Source organism: Epinephelus lanceolatus, chromosome 11 (assembly GCF_041903045.1).
Source record: "Epinephelus lanceolatus isolate andai-2023 chromosome 11, ASM4190304v1, whole genome shotgun sequence".
NCBI lineage: Eukaryota > Metazoa > Chordata > Actinopteri > Perciformes > Serranidae > Epinephelus > Epinephelus lanceolatus.
In genome coordinates, this window is record NC_135744.1 from 11800039 (window position 1) to 11825000 (window position 24962).

Sequence of the window (24962 nt, forward strand, 5' to 3'; positions counted from 1 at the left end):
TAGTTTAGAAACCATACAGCACTGCCGACATCTTTGCTCCATGACACTATGATGTCTCTCTTCCACTCGTGGCCCATCTTCATTCAGTTCATGTCCTCTGTGTCAGCTGATCGCAATGCATCATGGTCACGTTAGATCAAATGCTGCATTCCGGTACTGTACAGAACACGGGAAATATAAATTTCCTATTTTATAGCTGTTGACATCTGTAGGGTATAATGTACTGTTCATAATACAACCAAAATAATTTTTTATGAGGTTATCTTTTTATCAATACCCCTAAATTACGGATCAAATGTTATTGTGTATTACAGCAGTTGTCAGTAATTCTGAACCAAAACCAGAACAACCAGATCTACATGTCATGAAAGACTCCACCCAGACTGGTGAGTTCCTCATTCTGCCACAGTGGACCAACCAACCGCGAGAAAAAACAAACCCCATAGTAATTTAGTAAAATTACTAAACATCTGTAACTACTTGAGCTGTATCACTTCACAGTGTTTTTCACTTTTAAGGTAAGCTTCTGTGGCTGGTAACATATTGTCTGATGCAAGCAGCCCCCTTTAATCATACACATTAAGTGGAGTAAGCATAATAACACCTGTTTAATAACTTGTAATAAAGTCATGCTGTGTTTTGTTTGTCATGCCTGGGAAGCTTTTTCTTGCCTGTTCATGCATATTTGATGCAAAGCAGTAAATATAATGGGGAAGGACACATCCCCTCCAATATTCAAAGGTGACAAAAATGTCCACCCCCCCTAATATGATGTTGTTATAAACATAACGAACCCTGACACCCTTCTGCAGATATGTGATTGAGATGCATTCTGATGCTAAAACAAGAGGCTCTGGAAATCTTCACAATCCACCCGTCTCTAGGGCTGATGTGTGTTGTGTCTCATAGACTCATGTGTCTCGTAATAGAAATTTGTTTTACAAAGTATGTAATATCATATATTTAAAATGCTCTTTAAGAAAGTTCAGATTTGAAACAGGCTGTAAAATATATGTTTTGGTTTTTAATTAACTTCTTTTTGAAGTGTCTTTTCCTGTTTTGTTTTTTTTGACTGGTGTTTACCTTTTGTTAATATTTGTATACAATGCCTAAATCCTGTAACATCTAATGTTGCTGTGACATTTAAAAAAAAAAATATAAACAGGTACCCCAGAATAAGTCTTGCATTACCTGATCATCATCTGTGCTGTGCAAGTCCATGAGGACATTTTTTCAATGTGAGCAGCACATACGTAGTACATCATGAGATGATAACAATAACTGCCACAACAGTCCCAGCAGTTTTCCTATGATACATGTGCAGACAGGCCCTGGAAAGCACAGTACAACAATGAAGAAGTGTTCTCACAGGCTTAACGTTGCTCCGCCCAGCAGGAACAGCAACACAAATTTTCACAACCAATGTTTAGTTCCCCCAGTCTGCACTGAAGAGCTATTGGGACTTTTCAGTGTACTTTCAATGAAGTTACTTTAAGGCAGCATGTTTAATACTATGCACCAGATGACTCTGCTTTTTGTTCTCCTGGGAGGATTCTTGCTGTCAGGTGAGCTTCCACAACAAACATCTTCCCTGAATGCAATAACAGGTAAACATTAATACTCTGGGATATTGTATAGACACAGAACCAGTGCATGACAGCAAGAAGTATATGAGTTCAATGTATGTTATAGAAAGATTTGCTTTTCTTGTTTAGACTTGCTCAGTACATACAGCATGAGAATCTATTATTCTAAATTGCACATACATATTTTCTCTTTTGCTTTCTTTTAATTTTGTGTCTACTGGAGACAGAAACAAAGTATTTCACTGCTAAATGTACAAGTGTGTGACAAATGACATTTGAATTTGAATGCAGCTCTTTGTTTAAGTCTTTTGAGCTTTGGCAGTTTACAATATTTGAAACACAGTGTTTAACTTTTCTTGTGAATCTTCCACTGGTGTTACTTCTTTTCACTCAAACCTAACCAAGTGGACAGAAGCTTTTTACTAATGCCTGAGAAGGCACTTGATAGAAGTTTTGCCTCTAAATCTAAACAAGTTGTCTGCCACACAAGTGTTAGTTTGGCACAGTTAGTAACCGACCACTTAAAGCTTTAAATGCAGAAATGTTATGTTACACATAGCTGTGCAAATAAAAAATGGACCCAGGCTGATCATTGTTGTTTGGCAAAGACATGTTCATTTGACCCTCTACACACCTGTACAATCATTAACCAGTGACAATAGGAGACCACTGGCCAAAATGCGGGCAACAAAAAACTCCCATGCTGATTTTGATTCATATAGATCACCATCATCCCCTGGTGGTATACAGTCAATCTGAACAGTTAAAGACATGATTTACAGGTGATGACACATGTTAAGGACTCACTGTGTATATTTAGACAAGTTTATTAATCACTGTAAGTAAGAAGACACAAGTTGTTTGATGGCAACATGGTTTCTTGTCTGTATATTGACTTCCTACAAAACTGCTGGGCCAACCCCTCAGAGGGAGGTATGAAATGTGAGTTGTGCTCGTCACTGTAGGTCTGTGTATATTCAAGTCAAGTCGAGTCATGTTCAACCTTATTGTCATTTCCACATACAGAGAACATCGGGATGAAATTGCGCTTTCTCCCAGCCCCAAGGTGCCATCATACACTGACTAATATAAAAAGATAAAGATAAGAAATACATACATATCACACATACAAGTATAAAAATATAAAGATAGAATGTTTAAAAAAAATTACACATATACACATCACATATATATATATATATATATATATATATATACATATATATGCATATAAACATACATGTGTACATATATTTTGTATAAGCCTATATTCATTGGTGTTCCGTAACACAGTTTTTATATCTGCAGGGGTGCGACAGGTCAGTGGGATTCAAATTTACACTGCAGGTGAGGTGGAAGCAGTCAACGGGACGGATGTGGAACTGAAGTGCAGGTTCAGCTCCAATTATCCTGTGTCACTTACGTCCGTATCAGTGGCCTGGTACTTCCAACCCCTGCATCCTAGACCTGAGGAGATGGTGTGTAGCACTGGATATTTTATGATGATGTTGTGTTTCAGTGTTAATTATTGTTCAACTCTGCAGTATATTATGTGCAAATGAGACTGTGGATTATGTGTGTGTGTTTAAGATATTCTACTACCATCACAAGCCGTACCTTCCAACTGAAGGGCATTTTAGACGCCGTGTAGTGTGGTCGGGGGATGTTATGAAAAAGGACGCCTCCATCACCCTGCAGCAGGTGTCTCAAACCATTAATGGTACCTACATCTGCAAGGTGCTCAACTTACCTGATGTTTACGGCAGGACCGGAGAGGTTGTCCTCAGAGTTGTCGACAAGGCTGCAGGTAGGCTATTTTTTTTTTATCCCTAATGACACTAATATTCACAAAACCACGTGTCAGTGTGAAGTCCCAGTTTTGATGGCTGTTCACAACAATTTCTTGAGGATAAACTTGGAACTCTATGTGAGGCAAAGGGCGGGAATTGACATATAGTAAACCATACATTTAATTTAAACCAAACACTGACCCTAGATAGCTCCAATAGCATTTTTGTGTTGGCCACCGCAGTTAGCAGCCTCTCCGTGACCAACAGCATCAGAAAAACACTTTTTTTAATGTGAAACTGCTTTATTCAATGTTTTTACCATTTTAAATCTCCGTTTGGAGAGGAAGAGACTTCTGCAGATAATTTAGCTCCCTGTAAAAACCTCCTAAATGTCTGGATCTTAAGTTATCAGAGAAAATAGGTGAGGACACATTACGTGGACTCAGACACAACTTAAAACAACATTGTTTCCTGACTGCTCTCTTTCTCTGTTTTTTTCTCTTTGCAGGTTTTAACCTATATGACTGGTTCGCGAGTTTGGTGTCGAAATGAGCTGTGGAGGGTGTTGTTGGAGTTTTATTATTTAGTAATTCAAATTTCCAGGTCCAAGTGTTATGATGAGACCTACAGTATTAGAACTAGAAATGAGGCACTGGTACAATATCATGTTATAAGTAGAGGACCTACTTTTTGTCATTTAACTTTAAGCCTGACGGACAGACACATGTACGTCTATAAAAATATTCTGTTGGTATGAAAATCTGTGTGGTCTTCACTGAGCCTCGTTTTTTGTCAGTACTCTTCTTACCATCATTATGTTCTTTGTTTTAAAATACTCTCTTTATAAGTTTGTATCAATTATTGCCATGAAACAGGTGTATCTGTGTCATGCTCAAGAGCACTACATCAGGCTGCATGCTTGCTTGATGCTGAATCATTCAGTTATAGGACTGTTTGTTTACCCACAGGGCAAGTAAAAGCTCATCTGTTTAATATTAAACAACTTTTTTATTTGATTTTACTTTGTGTTTTATGGTCACCAAGCTTATTTTTGAGTCTTACAAAGCTGGACAAAATTCCCAATAGTATTTCTACATGCTACTTCCTGTGCTTGCAATTGCCACTGTCTGAAATATCATTAAGAAAAAAGAATTTAAAGGGGAACACTTCAATTAAGAATTCCATTATATTATTTCTCTGGCCCAGAAAAGTTCAATCAATATTTGTGAACAGGAGCTAGTCGCCCTCAAAGCCAGAAACAAGAAAGGTATGTCTCTAACTTGTGATGTAATACAGTATAATGTGAGCTGCTCCATGGACAATGAATGGGACACTGATTTTGTGGACCCACAGAACGTTTTCCTTTGTATCTATTATAGTGTTGTTATTTCTGAAACAGAAAATAAGCTCTTAGTGCTGTCTTGAATTGGCCCTTTGCCATCAAGGGGATTTTTGTACAATAGACAAGCAATCATTTCTGTTAATGTGATATAAGAAACGCTGTAGATTTGACACATGCAATTCTACACACTTTTAAGCCTCGTTGGCGCAGTAGGCAGTGCGTCAGTCTCATAATCTGAAGGTCGTGAGTTCGAGCCTCACACGGGGCAAAATTTTCTTCTTCTTGCCTTGAATTTTCTGCAGTGGACTACAGGACTCGAACCTGGAGCTCGGCGATAGCATTTATATTGTGCAAGCATTGGTGGTTCAGTGGTAGAATTCTCGCCTGCCACGCGGGAGGCCCGGGTTCGATTCCCGGCCAATGCAATATGCCTTTAGTTCATTGATGTTGAAAATGTGCGTTCCTCATGTTAAATCCATGGCAGAGTTTGACAGTGAAAGAAAGCACCCTAGACAGAAAATGACATAAGTATAAATGTATAAATGCAAAAATAAATATGTAAATAAGTAAATATGGAGATAAATAATTAAATATGTGAATAAATAAATATATTTACATTTATTTATTTATTTATGCATTTCTACATGTATTTATTTATTTATTTATATATTTCTACATTTATAAATGTATTTATTTATTTCCACATTTATTCATTTCTGTATTTGTACATTTTTACATGTATTTATTTCCACATTTATTTATTTCTACATTTCTGTGTCTGTATGGTAATAAGGTGGGCGGTCCTAACATCAGTCTAAAGCCTGATTGGCTATCTGGGCTAACCAGACAGAAGTAAACGATTCCTCAGATAGCACTGAGAAGAAGAAGGTACTAGCTAGTTCATGTTCATGGAGTTCATGCAATGGCATCAAGTGGGAGGCCAGCTGCGGGATGTTGCCGAACAGCTTGAAAACAGTAAGTTTCTACTACTTTTATTTGGAGGGTCGATGAGAAGAGCAGATATTTAGCTAAATGAAAAGCTGATGTATCATCTACTATATTAGTTAGGGATCACGTCTTTTTTGCGCTAATGACTTACAGCGGAGTGAAGTTGGTTTCATATTCGACACTCGCTCGTTTTTACCATGTCTAACATCAATAACTTTGGCTGTTTTCATTAAGTTATTGAGGTTATACATGTTAAAAATGAGCGAATGTCTAATTCACCCGCTCGCTAATATAGGGTAGGCCAATATGTCGGCCATTGGAGTCCATCTTCAGTTGTTTTTTGGAAGCGATATGTTGCACCATTTTAATTATTAACTTACTATATGAAGTTAACAGTACAGCTGTGAGTGCAATGTGTGCATCGCTGCCTGATCCTACAGCAACAGAGTCAACTTCTACTATTAACTAGACAGTTAATTTGATGATGCTAACGCTGGGGACACACTGGTACACCCGAGCGCGTGCGTGTGATGTGCTGCTGAACTTGGCTTAGGTCTTGAGGAGTTTATTCACTGTCAAACAGTTTAAACTGTACACACTGTCACGCACATCTCAAAGCAACAATGAGCGTGTTTACATGCACACTAATAAACCGATCAGTATCTGATTTCTGGAGTTACCTGATTATTCAAGTGGTCATGTAAACAGCATAATCCGATGTGCTTTATCAGATAAAAGCCATTATCTGATTATGAGAAATCAGATAAACACATCTAGTTTTTTCCCCAGTAGTCAGATTATTTGGTGCATGTATACCCTTTAATCTGGTTTCTTTCAGGTTTTGCCATTTTATACTCCCACTACACTACATTTTAGAGGGAAATATTGTATTTTCTACTCCACTACGTTAATCTGACAGCTTTTGTTTCCTTTCATATAAAGATTTTATATAAAATATTTTTATATTCTCAGTGTTTAAGTTGTCACTTTTATTTTATCTTACTTATATGTTTGCACTTTGTGTGACAAGTTTATATACAATACACTTGTATATTGCAATTTGCAGTACTTTTACTACGAATCTACCCAAAGTATGTAAAATTGGCTCCACATTGATAAACTACATATTAGAATGCTCTCACATGTATTTGTTAATGATAAAAACAAACAGTACTGTAAGAATATAAGATGTCAGCATGATGAGAGCTTTATTTTGCAAATATATGACTTGCGTACTTTTCGAGGTTTTTCAAGGATATGAGTACCTACTGTAACAGGAAGTTTGAGTTTTATGTCATGTACTTGGGCAGAAATCCAACTTAAGGACTGAATCATGTAAACCAGGTTTTTCTGATTATCAGATTATTGAAGTGCAGGTAAACGCGTCAAATCGGATTATTACCATTACCTGATTATTCCCAGTTATCTGATTATTGTGAGCATGTAAACATGCTCAATGTCAACTTCTAACTTAGCATGTAGCTAAAATGTCCTCTATCCCTGATGCTAATTTTCGCTCATAACTTAATCAATTTGTGCTACAAACATATTTTTAAAAAATATGAGCTATTTATGGGCTTTTCCTAATGTTTTGGAAATAAGGAAAGACAATAGTTTTTCAAATTCAATGTTTACATGTGTTTTTCAGTGTGTACAAAGTTTGATTATCATAAAAATATGTACTATATGCATCATACCGGGATCGGTAAACATCGGCTATTGGGTATAACAGCAATGTTAATATCAGATATTGGTATGGGCCAAAATGTTCATATCGATGCATCCCTACTTATAAGCAATATCTTGTTTGTGTTTACTTGAAGCAAGAAATAGTGCAATGTTGCGTTGCATTATGCAGCATTTGGTTTAATAATAATAATAATAATGATAATAATAATAATACATTTATTTATAAAGCGCTTTCAATCAAAGTGCTGTACAGGTGAATTAAAACAAGTACAAGTACAAATAGAGACAACGTACAACAGTTTCAAAAATAAACACACAAACAGCAATGATAAAAACACAACACACACCTAAAACAGGACATCACAGGAGGAGCAAACCACCCATCACTCAAACGCAGCAGTAAACAAGTGGGTCTTTAACTGTCTAATGTCAAGAGGAAGACTATTCCACAGAGTTGGTACACAGAAAGAAAAAGCATGTTCACCGACGGTCTTCTTTTTGACTTTAGGGACAAGCAGATGGCCGCTTGACTGAAAAATAGTGGCATGTTGTGTAAAATCATTAAATTTACAGATAGTTCTAATTAAATTGTTTATATTTTATTTGTACACATTAATAGCACACTAAAATAAGCATAAAAGGCAAAAACGGAGTTCCCAAAAATAAAAACGTCATGTAATTTGGGAAAAAATAAAACAGATTTTATAGGGCCCTACTAACGTTTTGTGTTTTTGTGCAGCATCAGGTGCCATGTCTCCGAGTTCACGACATCCTCCTGCTCCATCAACATCATCACATGTTACACCCAGACACCCAGTGGACGGTAGGTTTCTGCAGTGAACATATGGTCAGTTTTGGGGAGTAACAGTAGTTAACTACATGTAGTTCAATTACTAATGACTTGACTTCTTCCACTCCTACCTTACAGGGAGGCAGGAATATCTGATGCTGGGAAATTTCACCTCTAGCACAAGACGTGTCACCTCTGGTGTCCCCCAGGGCTCAGTTCTGGGACCCCTGCTCTTCCTAATCTACATGCCCCCTCTTGGTAACATACTGCTAAGACATGATGTCAAATTCCACTCGTATGCTGACGACACTCAGATCTACCTTCAAACCTCCCCTGACTCTAATCTGGCTCTCACTTGGGCTGCTAGATGCCTTGATGACATTCACCATTGGATGAGTAGTAACTGCATTTACATGGCAGCAAGACCGACGCCATCCTCATCTGCACCCCTCATCAAACTAAACAGACTGGAATAACCCATATCACTGACAATCTTTCTATCCCCCTCTCTTCATCTGTCACCAACTTGGGAGTAAAGTTAAGACTCATTGCTGTCCTGTGATGCCCACATAAAAACGGTTTGTCAAACCTCATTTTTCCATTTGAGAAACATCTCAAAACTGAGACCCTCGCTCTCCCAAACTGATGCTGAAAGACTGGTTCATGCCTTTGTCAGTTCTCGCATCAACTATTGTAATGCTCTTCTGGCAGGCATCCCCTCAAAAACCATCCAGAGGTTACAGTATGTCCAGAACAGTGCTGCCCGTGTCCTCACCAAAACCTGGAAAACTCAACACATCACCCCAGTTCTCCATGCCCTTCACTGGTTGCCAATAGAGTGTGCCAGGGCTGACGTCAAAACCCGGAAGTTTAGCATCGCACTGGTTCCCAGAAGAGAAAGTGGATGTGATTTTTGCATTGCGTTTTGGATTATGTCAGAAAATAAGCCCTGTGGCTAACACAAGTTTATGATACTTACAGGTTTTGTTCAGCGAGATAATCTTCACATATGAACACTTTTCATACCGCATTTGAAGCTTAAATGCAATCGCCAGAAGTAAAAAGCTAACATTAGGCTTTAACAGACTACATGACTACTCCACGGTCGCATGACTCTTGACGTCACCGCCACTAAGCTTTCAACTGATTTCGGCTGCTTTATTTTAAAAACATTGTATAATGGGGAAATCGGACTGTTTAAGCTAAATAAGAAGCTGTAATGGCGGACTGCCAGCACTCTCAACTGTTCGGGGGTGATGATGTTTAATGTCCCCGACAGGGTTTGTAGTCGTATTGAGCATCTTGTTAGCAACCGCCTTTTTTACGACACGTAAAAGCTTCAAAATTCACAAGTAGGGTATTTACTGACGTGTTTTATGTCGTAGAACAAAACCTGAAACTCGCTTAGGCTTTTGTTAACCACAGACCTTATTTGAGGCATTTTACCAAAATCCCATTCAAAAAACGTATTGACTTTTAGATGAGAGAACCGGAAGTGCTAAAAGTGCTAACGGAGTTCCAGGTTTACTGGCACACTCTATAAACCAGCGGATAACCTACAAGGTTCTCCTGTTAGTCTACAAGGCCATAAACTATTCTGGCCCCGCCTACCTCCAGGACCTCCTCTCCCCTCAATCTACATCCAGGTCACTTAGGTCAAACAGCCAAAACCTCCTCACCATTCCACGCATCAGACTGTCTACCATGGGACACCGTGCCTTTTCCTCTATGGGGCCACGCTTGTGGAATAAACTGCCTGTTTCCGTCAGGATCTCAGACTCCCTTGCCACTTTCAAAACCAGCCTCCAGACTTACTTATTCCATTCTGCTTTCGGTTAAGGCAGAGTTCCATTCTCTGCCCCTTACTCTAGTTATTTACTTGTTGTCTTGTACTTTTACATATTTGGTTGATTGATTGATTGCCTATTAGGTTGTTTCTCTGCAACTTATGTGTTTTAATCTTCTTGGATTGTGAAGCATTTGAGAAGTCATTTGACTTGCAAGTGTGCTATATAAATGTAATTTATTATTATTATTATTATTATTCACCTACAGTTTGCAGTAGTTGGTGGTAGTTTGACTATATTCAGGTATCAGTGACATCTTCAGTATTGAACTACTTTGGGTCATGTAGATTAGGTGATTGATTACAAACTACATATTCAGTGTTCTCAAGACATTTTTGTCACACAATATGGCACAGCTCATTGGCCATGGTTGTCATATAATGACAATTACATGCTATTTGATTAAAATCTCTTATGATTTGTGACCAAGATGTTTCTGAGCTGCAGTGGTGGACAAAGTACTCAACCCCAGTACTTAAATCAAAGTATAGATACTCCTGGTCAAATATTACTCAATTGCAGGTGAAAGCTGCTCAGTCAAAATTTTACTCAAGTTAAAGTACTTGCTTTTAAAAATATTTAAGCATTCAAAAGTACATGCTTTTGGAAATACTTCAGTATGTTATTAACTAGTACAATTTACAAAGTATAGTTTCTAATATCACTAAATTGCTGTATTATTTTGACAAGTCATTTTCAGAAGCTTGTAACTCTGTGAAATCACTTAATGAAGTCGCTGACTTGTATGTAAAAGCACTATGCTACACAAAGCCTGATGTAGTTCTGCTTTTACATCAATCCCAGTTGAGAACAGCTACTGTGGTTGGTTTCCTTCTGTGAGGAACAAAGTGTGTGGCCAATTGCCTTTTTAGAAAAGAAAAAACAGTCAAAGCTCTGCTTAGACTAAAAGTACACTAATAGTATCAGCAACCTTCCTAGAAATGTAGTGGAGTCAAAAGACTAAGATTTGATTTTGAAATGCAGTGAAAGTCTGAAGTTTCCACACAAAAAACAAATGCTTAAGTAAACTACAGATACTAAAAAATGTACTCAAGTACAGTACTCAAGTAAAAGTACTTTGTTACTGTCCACCACTGGCAGTTGATCTGATCTGTAGACTGATATGTGCTATTGCTGGTGATGAGGGGTTTATTCTGTTTGATGATGAGGGGAAAAAAAACGGTCTGGTTTTTGTAAAAAAAAAACAAAAAAAAAAACGCATCAAGTCGGTAATATCGGATTTTCGCCACTTGGGGGCGCAATTGACTCATTTAAAATAAAAAACGACCTTAGGACAACAGAGTGACAGTAACAAGTTGTTTCTTTTATTCCTTACAAATAAATTTTGCAGCTTACTCAATCAGTGCAAACAAGGGTTGCCTCCTTCGTCTGGCTCAAAGCCAAAGTGTTGCCATAGTGGCGCATTCCTTGATTTCGTCGAGACTAAACTGTCCGCCATTATCGACTCCCCGTCACTATTAAACAAACTCCAGGCTACAGTAGAGGCGCATGCGCACTCGCACCTCCTAGCTCAGTCCCCGCCCCACCCCCCTCTCTCTCCTGCTTGCTGTGCGCTTGGTGAAGAGGCAGACACAGGTGCTCACAGACTCGGGCTTATTATAAGCGGAGCGGACTACTTGTAAAAATGTCCGTTAAAAATCCCCGCGATGTGAAAAATACATGCCGAACAGTCTTTTGTGTGACACTGGTATGCGGAGCGAAGTCTGCGCGGTCGTGCTTTGCGCGCACAGGGCTTGTGGACGTCCACTTTTACCGGGCGGACCTCCACGGCATCCGCTCCGCGTACGTTCTGCCCGAGTATGCGGTCTGGTCGGTCTCAAAAAATAAAACCCGGTCCAAGACGGAGTACCGGACCGAATTGGTATTACCGAGAACCGACCCAACTCTACTGGTGATGAGTGGTTTATTCTGTTTTGATGTTATTTTAATTTCCTAAAATTGATTATTGCCTGTTCTCATCACTTCATCCCAGCCGAAGTGTCAAGACTCTTTGGTCCCTACTCACACGGAGGAAGAAGACCAATGTCTAGGCGGCGACCCCTTGCTGTGCCCACACAACTCTACTCATACACACATTCCTTCTGTTGTCTGGAGGATAAAGCGGATGAATCTTGTTCGGTTTAACTTGAGCTGAACATACCTGTCGGCCAATCAGATCTGAGTAGTCACCCAGACCATGGTATTAGTTTGTTTTCTGAACACGTTGAACAATGCAGGAACTGTTTTTTATGAACATGTTGAACAATGCACAAGTCTTTTATTAGCATGTTGTACAATGCAGAAGACTGTGAAAAACAAAAACCTGGACGTTCTGCCATTGTGCAAATATTATTGGAGCATTGCTGATAATAGGCTTACAGTTTGTATGTAAACATCCAACACATTGGACAGAGGGCCATCGGGCTCTGGTAGACTTTCTAATTCCTGCTCAGTCAGGGAGCGCAGCAGCTGAACTTCAGGGACCACAATACTTGGCTCTCGATGACCACATGGTCCAGTCCAGTCAATTCCATATTCGGTGTCAACCTGTAAATAGAGGAGATGCAGTTGAAGGGTGTGTTTGGCCAAAATCAGCGATTATATCATTATCTAAAGCCATCTAACATTTGTTCACCTGGTGACAAAATAGAACCTAGTTTCAAAATAATTTGGTGGATCAACTCTCATAACAGCTTTAGTTCAATGTATCAGAGGAACTTGTTCACAATTCTCCTTGAGAATAAATTAATATATAATACGGCATTATTATTATTCCACAACTTTCTGATCCTTGATTAATCCCATTATTGTAACAAGACATAAAAAAAAAATCTAAATTAAAATCTCCATTTAGCTCCTGGATATCAGGCTACTTTAATAATAGCATTATTCTTATTCTTATCCAGATGTGCAGCACAGGATTTTAGAATACGCTGTCCCTGCCTTAACAGTTGAAATATTATAGTTGTATAATATCAGATAAGATGACTAGAATGACATACTACGTAGGATATTCATACACAAAAAAATTAAATTCAAACCTGCATGGGGTCCTGCTGTGCCTCATGCTCATGGCAAGTCCAGAGTTGAAGTGGGGACTGATTTCCCTCAGTCCTCAGTCGGTGGCAGTTCCAGCCGTGCCGGAAAGTCTGAAGGTGCTTCTGAATATGAGGCAGAAAGCACCAGTGTAGCGCATAGAGATGAACTTCGTTGTCAGGATTTAGAAGGCCATCTCTCTCAAGGTTGGTAAAGATTGTGTAGAACAGATCAAGCGCCCCCCCATAAACATCTCTCCAGAGCCTCTCTATTCTGAAGGGGGAAAAGAAAAGGAAAACTGCCTATCAGTGTCATTTGCCAAAAATTGCTGTATTAAACTTGCTGTAAAGGTGTGGCATACAACATAGGTTACACACACTATCATGCAAGAAGAGAGGGGAGGGGGATTATGACACAAAATTACAAATCAGTTGGTAAATCCATAATTATCAGTTCATGAATTTGTATTATTGTTTATCCTGGATTACTTTGTAATTTAAATATCATCAGCATTCTTGATAAAAGTAGACTTAAAAATGCTCCAAAACAATAAAAACTGAGACCAGTTTGGATTCTCCTGCTGGTTCCAGAGCTTCTTAACCATCATTTTAACCAACTACTGACTGGGGTCTCCCAGGACCACAAAACACTGGTATGTTTAAAATGCACTTCTTAAAACATAAATAGAAAAAAAAACACCAAAAAACAATGGCATCAAGTCATGAGGAACAAACTGATTAAAAAAAAGTCATAAAAAATTTTTGAATGACAGAATACAACCCCTGTGAAATATGACAAAGTACAGCTCTGGGGGGTAGGGTGAGGGTTAGGATGCTCTCAGCCTTCTACGCGAGTCACTTCTTGATCTACTGTAATGTTAAAGTCCTCAATTATTATGCTTTTGGGAAAAACATCTTGAGCTTAAGAAGGGATCAAGTTGGATTTAACACCCATCTTAGCTTTAAAATACTTTTGGGAAACAAAGCCCAGAACTGTAGGAAATTAATTATTGTGTTCAAATTCAGTTACTTAATAACCAATCAAGGTTGATGGGAGACAATACTATGTCTGGAGTTCTTCTGTGTAACAGACACAGTCTAATCATTTCACAAGCAGCAGGAGAGGAGAGCACTGATCTAAAACCGGACATTTTAACCATCAATGTCGGGACATTTCACTGATCATTTTAATCCAAACCATGATCGTTCCTAAACCTAAGCAAGTGGATTTTGTGCCTAACCCCAACCTGACCTTAACCACAGCGTTGCCACAACATAAAACATGATTTTTATACACTGATTTGTATCGGTTTTGGAAGACACCATCAAAATTATCTTTTAATTAACAGTAATGGACAAGTCAAAAAAAGTAAGAGTTTGTGTTGACATATTTTACAAATACTACTATATAGATAAATGTCTGACTAAAAGATTGCTACCTTTGATTATGGACAGTCCTTCCAGCAATATGCAAATTCCTGTCAAGTCCTCTGTTAGCCACCATGTAGCGTGCAACGTCAACATTCTCCCCTCTTTTATCCGACCTCACACGGGATGGCACACCATAAACATCAACAGCTTCTAGAAAGCTTCTCAGGACTGTTGCTGCATGATTGTTAGTGGCAGCACTCAGGTACACGACGAGACGACTAAATCCCTCAACACCACCATGCACAACAATACGCCATCTGAAACATATGTATGGACACAGGTTAAGGGCAATGTCACCACCTGTAACAGACAGACATTTCTGTCTTATCATTATCACAGGGCTTAAAGTTCTCCGGCATGGCAACGGAATACTGGCATGGCACTGACATAGGATGCCAGAAGCAGTTTTCAGACCAGCCGCACAGCTCTGTGTCGGCTTACAGCTAGCTCGCGTTCTGCAGCGATCGTTTCTGGTCTATTTATTTCTGCGAGTAGCGAACGAATCAGCGAGCAGCGAGCAGACAGGGCTTCAGACACAGAAACAGCATAGAGAAATCTGCAAAGTTTTCAAAATAAAACACCCTGTGTTAATCTGCATTTTGACACCAAGGTTTACTGCAAAAGTAAGCCTGTATCTGTTCCAAATATCGGTTATTGGTCTCTTTGGTCACTAATAATCGGTAACGGCCCCGGAAAAAAACCCTGAAAGCATTTCAGACACAGAAATAAATCCCCAAAACATTTCAGGCACAAAATTTTTCCTTGCCTTAAGCCCTGTTGTCAGTAGTAGATCAGCAAGTAGCTCAAATCCCAACCTGTTGGTAAATTGGCCCCACATCCTATAAATAGGTAATGACTAAAATTCCTTACGCTGTATGCGGATGCCTTGTGCATTCAGGTGCCCAACCATCATTTTGTATCCACAGTTGGGATGGTTCCGCAGAATCTGGGTCACACTTTCATCCAGATCACTGTCGTCCAATGGAGTAAGTAGATTGTGGACTCTGATAATAAAAAACAAACAGTTATCATGACACAGATATAACCACAGTACAACCAAAACCAGTGGTGGATGGTAACCAAGTACATTTACTCAAGTACTGTACTTAAGTACAAATTTGAGGTACTTATACTTCACTTGAATATTTCCATTTTATGCTACTTTATACTCCCACTCCACTACATTTCAGAGGGAACTATTGTACTTTCTACTACACTACATTTATTTGAGTTTTACTTCATTTTCAGATGACAATTCTTCATACCTTTCCTTTCCAGTGAAAATCATATTATCTCCAAATATGTTGATTTTGAACGTTTGTGATAAATTGAAGGATTAAGTGTTTCTTAATGGGTTTAGAAAATGCTCCAAACTTCTTAAGCTGAATAAACTATTTAAAACCCCTCATGGCTCAGCTGGAAAATGCATCGTCACAAAGCTGAAAACAGCTTGTTGACTTTTTAGAGATGCACGGTTCTCACAGGACAACAACACTTAGAACATATTCACCTCAATGAAGTGTGCAATTGTTTGGAATGAATATTATCTTGTTTTTAACCTTGTGTTTGTCTTTGCAACTGTATCTCAACATCATGGTAAATGAGGGAAACCTCAATGATCTTTAAGACTTAAATAAAGGTTGAATAAACCCTAACTGGCCTGTTGTATACTATACACTACACAACAGTATGTAAAGTAGTTCAAATTTGCTCAATATTAAACATCTGCAGCAGTAAAATGCAACATACACATACGGATACATGCTACCTATATATATGTGTACACACACACACACACACACACACACACAAGTACACAATACAATCACCTCCTCTCATTAATGAGCTTAACTGAGATAGGGATAAACGAGTGTTTGTACCTGTTGTGTTTGCACAGAAAAATAAAAAATAAAGTTTGACACACAAATACAAGACAGGACAAGACAAAATTTGATTAAAATTACCTAATACCATATTGTTCCATCCTCCTATGAATGGTTCTCTCGCCCACCCCAAACAAATCCGCAGTATCTCGAGCTGTGAGCCCCAAAAGGAGCCGAGCTTGGATTTCATCTGGAGGTAAAATTTAGGGAGGGCGTCCAGCTGATGCTTCCTCTGTCTCAGAGATTAAGTGAAACTGGCGGGCTACTTCTTGCAGACCGTTTAGCACTGATAGATCAACTTCGACATCCGTATCAGCAGAAAGCTGGCATAAATCCTCCATTATTCTCCCCAGACGAAATTCAATATAGTCCTTAGCTTCATTGTTCTCTACACTGTTAGCTAATGATCTTAAATCATTGGCAATGGCCCGAACACAACTTTCCATTACTCCACAGTGTTACTGACGTCGGCCTAGCTAAGCGGCTAGTAGCAGTGAAGGCAGCACTAGTAGATCACATCAATGTGACCAATCAGGCTCTAGACTGTTAGGACCGCCCACCTCATTACCATACAGACACAGAAATGTAGAAATAAATAAATGTGGAAATACAGAAATAAATTATTAATTAATGTAGATATAAATAAATAAATACATAAATAAATGTAGAAATACATAAATAAATACAGAAATAAATGTAGAAATGCAGAAATAAAAAATGTAAATATATTTATTTATTCTTTTATTCATGTATTTAATTATTTATTTCCACATTTATTTATTTACATATTTATTTATGCATTTCTACATTTATAATTTATGTATTTATACTTATGTCATGTTTTGTCCTTGTAGAAATAAATAAATAAATAAATGTAGAAATACATAAATAAATACAGAAATAAATGTAGAAATAAATAAATAAATACAGATATAAATGTGGAAATAAATACATGTAGAAAAGCACAGGGGGGGATTCCATCAAGTAGGCTAAAGGCAAATCCAGGCTTAAATGGCCAAGTCTGGCTAATGTGAGCCAGAGTTCTGTTCCATCAAAGTGGCTAAGATTAGCCTCACATCAGTAATCATGGTAACCATGGTTCTGGCTAAGCCTGATACATCGAGCTAAACTCCGGTTTATGTTCCATCAACCTGAGCCAAACTTGAATTCGTGTTCACAGTGAGGACTTTGTAGTCGTAGAAATTAGAGTTCTATTCACAAGACTTTGCACTCACAGCTTTTAGATTCATACTCACATAAAAACAATCCTAACCCGAACAATTTCACAGACTCACGTATATGACAGCAGAATTGTGTGTACAACAATTTTATTGACATACAAATGTTTAACATTACGAATATGAATGGTTAAAATTATGCATACATCTTTTTGATAGTTGTCTTACACCATAGTGAGGCTTGAATTAGCGTCAACTAGATTGGGAGTTGGCATTTAGTCAAACTTCAAGATTACACCTTAGTCTGGATATTCTTAGCTACGTTGATGGAATACCCCCCAGAAGAGATTTGGAAGTGAGTAAAATAAACAAACAGCGTAAGTCGAGAGGGAGTGATATTAAAACAAACTGGTTATAGAAAATATGGTATATTTATTCTTTAGCCATGGAGCTCTTGAGCAGGAACAGTTTGTAATGGTTTGCTAGAGCACGGACAAAATACTTTGATCTTTCTACATGGGGTTGTGTTGTTAATGTCCCAACTGGCAAACTGTTGTCTTGAGTCCGTCCTAACGTTGGCCCTTGGCAGTATAGCAATACGTGGGGTCAGACTGACAGTGTTTTTCTTTACACAAGAAAAGACATAACTTGTATGCATTACATTTAATGCCAAATTTCCAGTTAGGCAAGAATAATTGAGAAATTGTCATAGACAGCATTTCTAGAAACAAACAATGTGTTGATGATGGGTGATGTGTTGGACCGACAGGAGGTGATAGGGGAGTATGTGCTGCAGTTCAGAAAGTAAAAGGGGAAACCATACAGGTTTAGGAAATGATGTCGGCTACACCATCTACCTGATCAATAAGGTAGAAGAGGAGGAGAGAGCTGGGACCTTCAACCCCCAAGGGAACAGCAAGGACAGCCTACTGTCATTCCTGGACTATGCCAGGAGCTTCCAGGAAACTGAGGACCTGAGGGAGTACCTTCTCTCCAGGAAGCCTGCACCACCAGTGTCGTCAGAGGGGGACAATATAGTTGGCTTTGGAGCCAGGGCCAAGCACACCTGGAAGCAGATCTGCAAGAACAGGGGGGACGGTTAAGCTGCCTTTATTGTAGGAGTAAAGTGTGTGAAAAACAGCAAGATGTACAACCTGCAGCAGTACATCCTTCAGCAGCAGAGGGCTGAGTCCTTTCCACCGCTTGCAGAAGTCTCCTCTACATCGGCTGCTTCCACACACACATCTAGACCTCTTGGTCAGTTTACAAAAATATGCAAATACTGATTTAATGTGAACATTAAATGTACCTAACACAATAAATATTATTGTTATTTGTCGCCTAGTGATGGAGGAGGATGAGGAGCTGGAGAGAGTGATGTTAAACCTGCCTCCATCTGAATTTGACATTGAATTCAGTAAGTGGATCTATTGTATTAATTAACATTTAAAATGTTACTGTACATGATAAAAGTCTTGTATCACCTGTGCTTTCAGGGCCACCAGCAGAAGTCTCCAGTGCCCCAGCTTTATCTCCATCAACAGGTTTTACTCAGTGTGGAGGGAGGATTCTGTTTGAACCAGAATTCACCTGCCATTATTGTTCCGTAACTAGTTTGTTGTTTTGGCCAAGTTCCGGCCTGTTCTGATGCTTGTGTTCTTTTACTCTCCTACTAAAATAAGGAATTAACATGTCAGTGATGATGGTAAGTGCTTTGTTTTTTTGCATGCTTTTTTAAGTCTGTCATACAAGGATGTGGCATGTTAAAAATGTAGCTCAGATACAGGTTAACATGCCACATGTCTGACTGACAGGTGATGTGCGTACTATAGTATATTAATGTTGTTTCTGTGCTTTACCTGTTTGCAAACACTTTAAAGCTTTTGTTTTTTCTATTTAAAATAATGGCAATTCACAATTTAGTAAAACTGGATGCTTTTAGTCTGTACCAGCAGTTACTACAGAAACAACAGGTAAAGACACATTGTTAAGCTTAAACAAACTTGACTGTGTGAGGAAAATTACACTGTATTGTTTTTACAGCTCACAGGACAAAGCCAACAGCTACAGCTACTGTTTCCAGACCTGCTGAGCCTAGTGACCCCCCTGTGAAAGGTTATTTTAGTTCTTTACTTCACACTTTAAATTATCCCGAATGTTGTGTGAACTTTCTTGTTTTTTTTCCTTCAATCCTACAGCTACAGTGAAGACCCCACTGCCAGTCCCTCCTCAGCTGCTTGCCATCGCTCCACAACTTGGGATAGAAGAGCAGACGCCCAATCTGTTTAGACAAAGTATGTCATCCTCTTATACTACCAGTGTATCTCAAATATCAATCAGTTTCATTTCGACAAATCAAATGTGTTAAATAATGTTAAGTAAATACAACATCCAGTGTCTGTTAAGGTTTTATACAATTTTGTTGCAACTTTTTTAAAAGCACATGAAAAGCCAGTCTCCCACAGTTGATCTTCTTGGCCTGGGATAACAGCAGCTCCATGTCTTCCTGAAGGTAAATGTTTTATTTTCTTACATGCTGTGAGACAGAATATCTTAATTTTCATTAGTAACGCGTATGTCTCACTTGCCTGTCCTGTTTGTATCTCGCCATCCCAGATTCATCATTACAGAATATTGCCCCTATGGAAGCGCAAAAAGACACTGTCCTTGATGAAGGTATTTATTTTTGTGACACTGTTTTAACCATAGCAGTCACTGGTACAGAGTTCTCTTACTTTTTCTCTTATTGTGTATATACTGTAGTTTTTCGTTGCGTTTTACAGCTTCGCCATGTCCAGCACCTCCTGTCCCATTAGATGCCCCACACCAGCCTGCAGCCTCTGTCCCAGGCCATGATCAGGATGTTGCACAGTGGAACTGCTCCCAGCAGCAGAAGATCTGGATGAAGACTGAGATGGAGGTGTTGGGGCTGTGGCCAGGGTCACGTCCAGTACATCACCTGATGAACATGCTGTCCCTGTGGCGTTATCCACCTCAGCCTGAGCTCATCCATTTTTCATGTGGATGTATGGCTGGAGAAGCTACCAGAGCACTTCAGCAACATTGTGCCAGCTCTCCTGACACACAAAAAGGCCATCTGCAAGTCTGTGATGGACGAGATGAGACGCAGCGGCAGATCACCAGAGGACATGGCCAAGCAGCTGACGGAGGCGCTCCATCTTAAATATGACAGAGCTCACCTGGCCTACCTGCTGAGTGTGCAGAACGTCCGGGACGGTGAAGCAGGAGTCTATGGCCAGAGAACCATCACTGGGCTCCTCAGACAGGCAGATACTCCTGTGTCATTTGGTGGATACTCAGATGCAGATGGCTGGTGTGGAGTGTCTGTTTCATCTCACTACCTTGTCGACTGCCTGGTCCGAGAGTATCAGCGCCAGGAGTAGCTCCTCACTCTGCTGCTTCAAGGTACCTTTGGACAGGCACTGAGGGCAGATCACACCCGCAAAGTAGCTAGGAAGGTTGTGCTGTCGTCTGGCACCATGTTTTCCTATGCTATTATGAACGAGAACTGGATGATCCTGAGCTGGGTGATGCTGCAGTCTGAGTGTGATAGGTCCCTTTATACCATGTATGAGGGTCTGTCGCAACGCTACACTGCAGCAGGAGTGCAGAAGGCAAACTTCCAGTGGGTTGACAGGTATAAAGAATAAGTTTCAATTGAAAACATTATTTTAGTATTTTAACTTGTTGTACATTACATATTTTTTTAAATGTTATTTTTGTGTGTGTTTTTTTGCATGGTTTATATAGTAACTGACATTTTGTTAGTAGGCCAAATACATACCAAAAAATAAAAGATTGAAAACTTGCAGTAAATTGTTTTATATTGTGAATAAGACCCATTTTGTACGTAACAAATTGTAAGATATTTTTGTCTTTTCAATGTTTTAGGGACTGCTGTGCTGCCTTTAAGGTCCTGCAACCTGGGGCTCAGGATCACATCTCATGGGAATGCTGGAGGACGTCAGAGGCCATCGTGGCACAAGCAACCTCTGGAAACCTGGCAAACAACAGTGCCTCAAGACTCAAGTTTAACCAAGACATCACCATCAAGTTAGACTTGTTTCACTGCATGCGCCGGTTTACCAGAGAGTGTGTGTCAGAACACCATCCACTTTATAGTTCCTTCTGCCAGTTCCTCTCTGCAGCGTTCGTTGTGGTGGACCAGAGTGACCTCAGGAGGCTCCAGGAGGCATACACATTCTGCAGAATCTCTCCTGCTGATCCCACCAAGCAGCACATCAGAGAGCACTGTAGAATGACGGTGCCACAGTCCAGAGAACTGCTGCAGAGGGTAGAAGATGTGTTACGTCATTTCTACCTGGCAAAGGACAGCAAGGATGTGCCCCTCTTCAAGGCCTCCATGTTGAGTGTGTGGAGGATCCAACGCATCTACATCCTGAGAGGCTGCCTGAGCGACCCTGAGGTGACAGAGGGAATCCTATACAGTTATGGTGGCACCTTGCAGCTCAATTATACCAAGGGCGCAGGAGCTGCTGTACCTATTTGGATTCCCCTGAGAGGCACATCTCAGCAGGAGGGCTTCCACCTTCACCAAAAAAAGTGGGTGACAGGGAACCAGGTTTCCTGTGTGCTCTTCCAGGCCCAGGCCTTGACTGGAGTGGTGAGGTGGAACTTTCAGAGGCTGGTGGACCTGACGCAGCCTGGTGTGGAGCTGCCAGCTGTGTTTGACCCCTGTTGATCACACAACTCAACACAGCTTCTGTCAGAGTGACAGGGAGAGCCAAATATGCAGCTCTACAGACATTAAACAGGGACACAGGGGAGCGATTTGGGCTGCAGTATATAGAGCCAGGCTGTCGTCCGGGTTGTTTTAGACTGGGACATACACGGGACACAAGTCAACACTGAAGCTGCTGAAGTCATGGAGATGGAGGATCACTTCTCTGCTGCTGCAGTGAGCACAGACTCTCAGGTAATCCAGGTTAATCACTCTCTGTAAATTACTGACGGACTGACAGACAGATTGAAGAAATCACTATACTTGATTCTATATTTCAGGAGCCCAGTGATGATGGAGTTGGACCAGTGCCAGTCCTGTCTTCCCAACAGTAACAGGGATTGTGCTGTTGCCCCTCGCCAACTTCCATTCTGTCACTGTTTCTGTCAGTGGTTCAGAGAGATGCTGGATTGTATGGCTCTCATAGAGGGGGCAGGCCTGTAAAACAGAGCTTTTCATCTCCCACTCTGAATTCATGTGATGGACAGTTACAGTCAGGAAACTTTCAGCAGCCCTAGAAGTCACTGTGCCTGTTGTGACCTTGCCCCCTGCCACGTTCAACCCTCCACCTGTGGCTCCCCCCCAGGAGGAGTCACTGAGCCGAGCCACAGTGGATAAGATTGTCAAAGACATTCTGCGGTCAGCCAAAGTCCCGATATCTCAGTGATGGCTCTTCTGTTCATTTTTTTTTAACAATCAAAAACGGAAAAATACTTCTACTGCTCCACGAAGGTGTTTAACACATATGCAGCTGAGGGCCTCACAGACCCTCGGATGTCTTTCCAGGACTTTGCTGCATCTCCGTTCTTTGAGTGGGAGCTGGAGGCGGCCAAACAGAGTTCGGCTGAGTGGTGGAAGGTGGCAGAGGAGAGGGCAAAGAGGAAGAGTGAGGTGCAGCTGCCAAAAGGTCGTCTGTGCAGGTTCTGCCACCGGCCTCTAAAGCAGGGCCCTGACAGCCCCCATATCTACACCAGCTTCCCCGGGGTGCCGGGGAAATACATCTACTGCCCCCCAGAGTGTTTTCCCTGTACAAGGAGCAGGACATGGTGAGGAAGATGAGCTGGAGGGACTTCCAACAGTCTGCCATCTTCACGGCTGAAAGGGACAGACAGGTCGCAGAGAAGAGGAAGGGACTGTGAACCCACAGTCACTTCACACTGAAAAAACTGAAACTGAAAAAATACCCTCACACGCACATACAATAGGGTTTTCCCTATTATTATTAGTTATTATTATCATCATCATTGTTATTATCATCATCATCATCATTGTTGTTATTATTATTATTATTATTATCATCATTATATTATTCTTATTAGTAGTATTATCATCATCATCATCATCAGTGTTATTATTATTATTATCTAGGGGTGACCCCGAATAGTCAATGATTCGGTGATTCGATTCAGAGAAGTCTGATTCGACTGCCAGTCTCGCCGTTGAATCATCGCAAAATGTGGTTATGAAACAAGGCCGTACCATTCTGACTATATGGGGGTGCTCACTGCTGCTGAACATCTTGATTTGACATAGAATGTATTTGTTTTCTAGTAATTTATGATATATAGCCTATTTTGATACAAACATCAGCCTAATTTCTGTTAATAAAAAAACTGAAAATGACACGTGCGTTTAATCAGTAGGCATAATAATGAACTAAGCATGAATAAATCACCCAGTTGGTCGATCCAAATAAGCTGAGGTGAGTGAGTGCGCTGCAGGACCATCAGAGCAGTATCGAGGCCTACGGTGATTTACGGTGGAGGAGCGCATAAACAAACACTTTGGAGGAGGTATTTGCTCTCAAATCAAACTTTCTGATTTTACCTTAAGTGTCTTGAAACAAATTTCACCGCTGATTGTTTTCTTGATAGACTCTGATTTTTTATCTATTTATTATCACTAGTCTGTCTGACCAGTGCGGCCGGGAGTGTGGCCAGGAGTGGGAATTTCAGCACCATGGACAAGCGTCTCCTTTTAAATGTGTTTGCTGCTAGCGAAATTATACATAATAAATGAAGACAGTGACATATTTTCAATAAAAAATAATGAGTTGAACGTTCATTTCAAGCTTTTGTAGTACAACGAATTTCAGAATTGTGTGATTGCGGCTGGAGAGCAGGTGGCAGCGTTTGATGCAGGAAACTCGATATGGATCAGTTTCGGAGTGGGGGTGGTTCGGAACGGCGGTGTTTCAGAATGGAGGGCTGTCCCCAGCTGGGCAGCGCGTCTGTGCTCTTCTAGAGCATCATACCTTGATGACGTGAAAAGAATAAAGATAAAGATAAAATGATAACCCTTTTACTTTTATTATTATTATCTTATTATGCAAACTGAAGAATTAAATTTGTTTATTTGGATGTTTTAGCTTCTTTCTCTGGAGCAGAAACTGACGCAAATGAGCTCATTAATCAATGAGGGGGAAACAACATGATTCGACTATTAGTCGGCTAAAGGACAAATCTGTGAAATACTGCTTGCCGTGCTGCTGTAGCTCAGTCGTAACTGTAACTGATGCTGAGACTCTACTGACTGCGTGACTGGTAGACAGCGGTGGGTGGCGCAACAGGCCAAAACACAAATTCAAAACATAAACATGATTTGCAGACTGCAAAAATAATTTTAAGATGCAAATATTCTGGCTGTACTATTGTTGTCAGTGAGATCAGTATGTTATATGA

The 24962-nt window shown here is 40.0% G+C and overlaps 1 protein-coding gene, 2 long non-coding RNA genes, 2 other non-coding genes and 1 pseudogene across 8 annotated transcripts in view; 5 read left to right on the plus strand and 1 right to left on the minus strand.

Moving 5' to 3' along the window:
- Window positions 1-1405: 1405 nt before the first annotated feature.
- Window positions 1406-4392, plus strand: LOC117272167 (myelin protein zero-like protein 2). 2 transcript variants are annotated; one of them, XM_033650935.2, is made up of 4 exons: window positions 1406-1565; window positions 2895-3064; window positions 3177-3393; window positions 3885-4392. In XM_033650935.2, the coding sequence occupies exons 1-4, from the start codon at window positions 1502-1504 to the stop codon at window positions 3926-3928; spliced, it is 495 nt and encodes a 164-aa protein (XP_033506826.2). In that variant the 5' UTR covers window positions 1406-1501; the 3' UTR covers window positions 3929-4392. The 2 variants fall into 2 exon arrangements, with proteins under 2 accessions (XP_033506826.2, XP_033506822.2); XM_033650931.2 differs by having other exon boundaries at window positions 1423-1607.
- Window positions 4393-4913: 521 nt separating this feature from the next.
- trnam-cau (transfer RNA methionine (anticodon CAU)) lies at window positions 4914-4986 on the plus strand. Its single transcript has one exon. It is a non-coding gene; the product is annotated as a tRNA-Met (tRNA).
- Window positions 4987-5072: 86 nt separating this feature from the next.
- trnag-ccc (transfer RNA glycine (anticodon CCC)) lies at window positions 5073-5143 on the plus strand. Its single transcript has one exon. It is a non-coding gene; the product is annotated as a tRNA-Gly (tRNA).
- A 7262-nt stretch (window positions 5144-12405) lies between these two features.
- Window positions 12406-24962, minus strand: part of LOC117264522 (uncharacterized) — a 16541-nt gene continuing 3984 nt past the window's right edge. Inside the window, exons 2-5 of one of the 2 annotated variants that reach the window (XR_013492308.1) lie at window positions 18377-18597; window positions 15329-15462; window positions 13034-13301; window positions 12406-12539 (exon numbers count right to left, since the gene is read on the minus strand). This is a non-coding gene — a long non-coding RNA (uncharacterized LOC117264522). The remainder of the gene's footprint in view (window positions 12540-13033; window positions 13302-15328; window positions 15463-18376; window positions 18598-24962) is intronic. The other variant, XR_004502316.2, reaches the window with a different exon arrangement.
- On the plus strand, window positions 18618-19196 carry LOC144464640 (uncharacterized). The gene is made up of 3 exons (XR_013492309.1): window positions 18618-18776; window positions 18865-18936; window positions 19016-19196. It is a non-coding gene; the product is annotated as an uncharacterized LOC144464640 (long non-coding RNA).
- On the plus strand, window positions 19275-23420 carry LOC144464604 (uncharacterized; annotated as a pseudogene). The gene is made up of 7 exons (XR_013492281.1): window positions 19275-19634; window positions 19718-19813; window positions 19960-20031; window positions 20136-20195; window positions 20303-21177; window positions 21432-22499; window positions 22901-23420. The product of XR_013492281.1 is annotated as an uncharacterized LOC144464604 (transcript).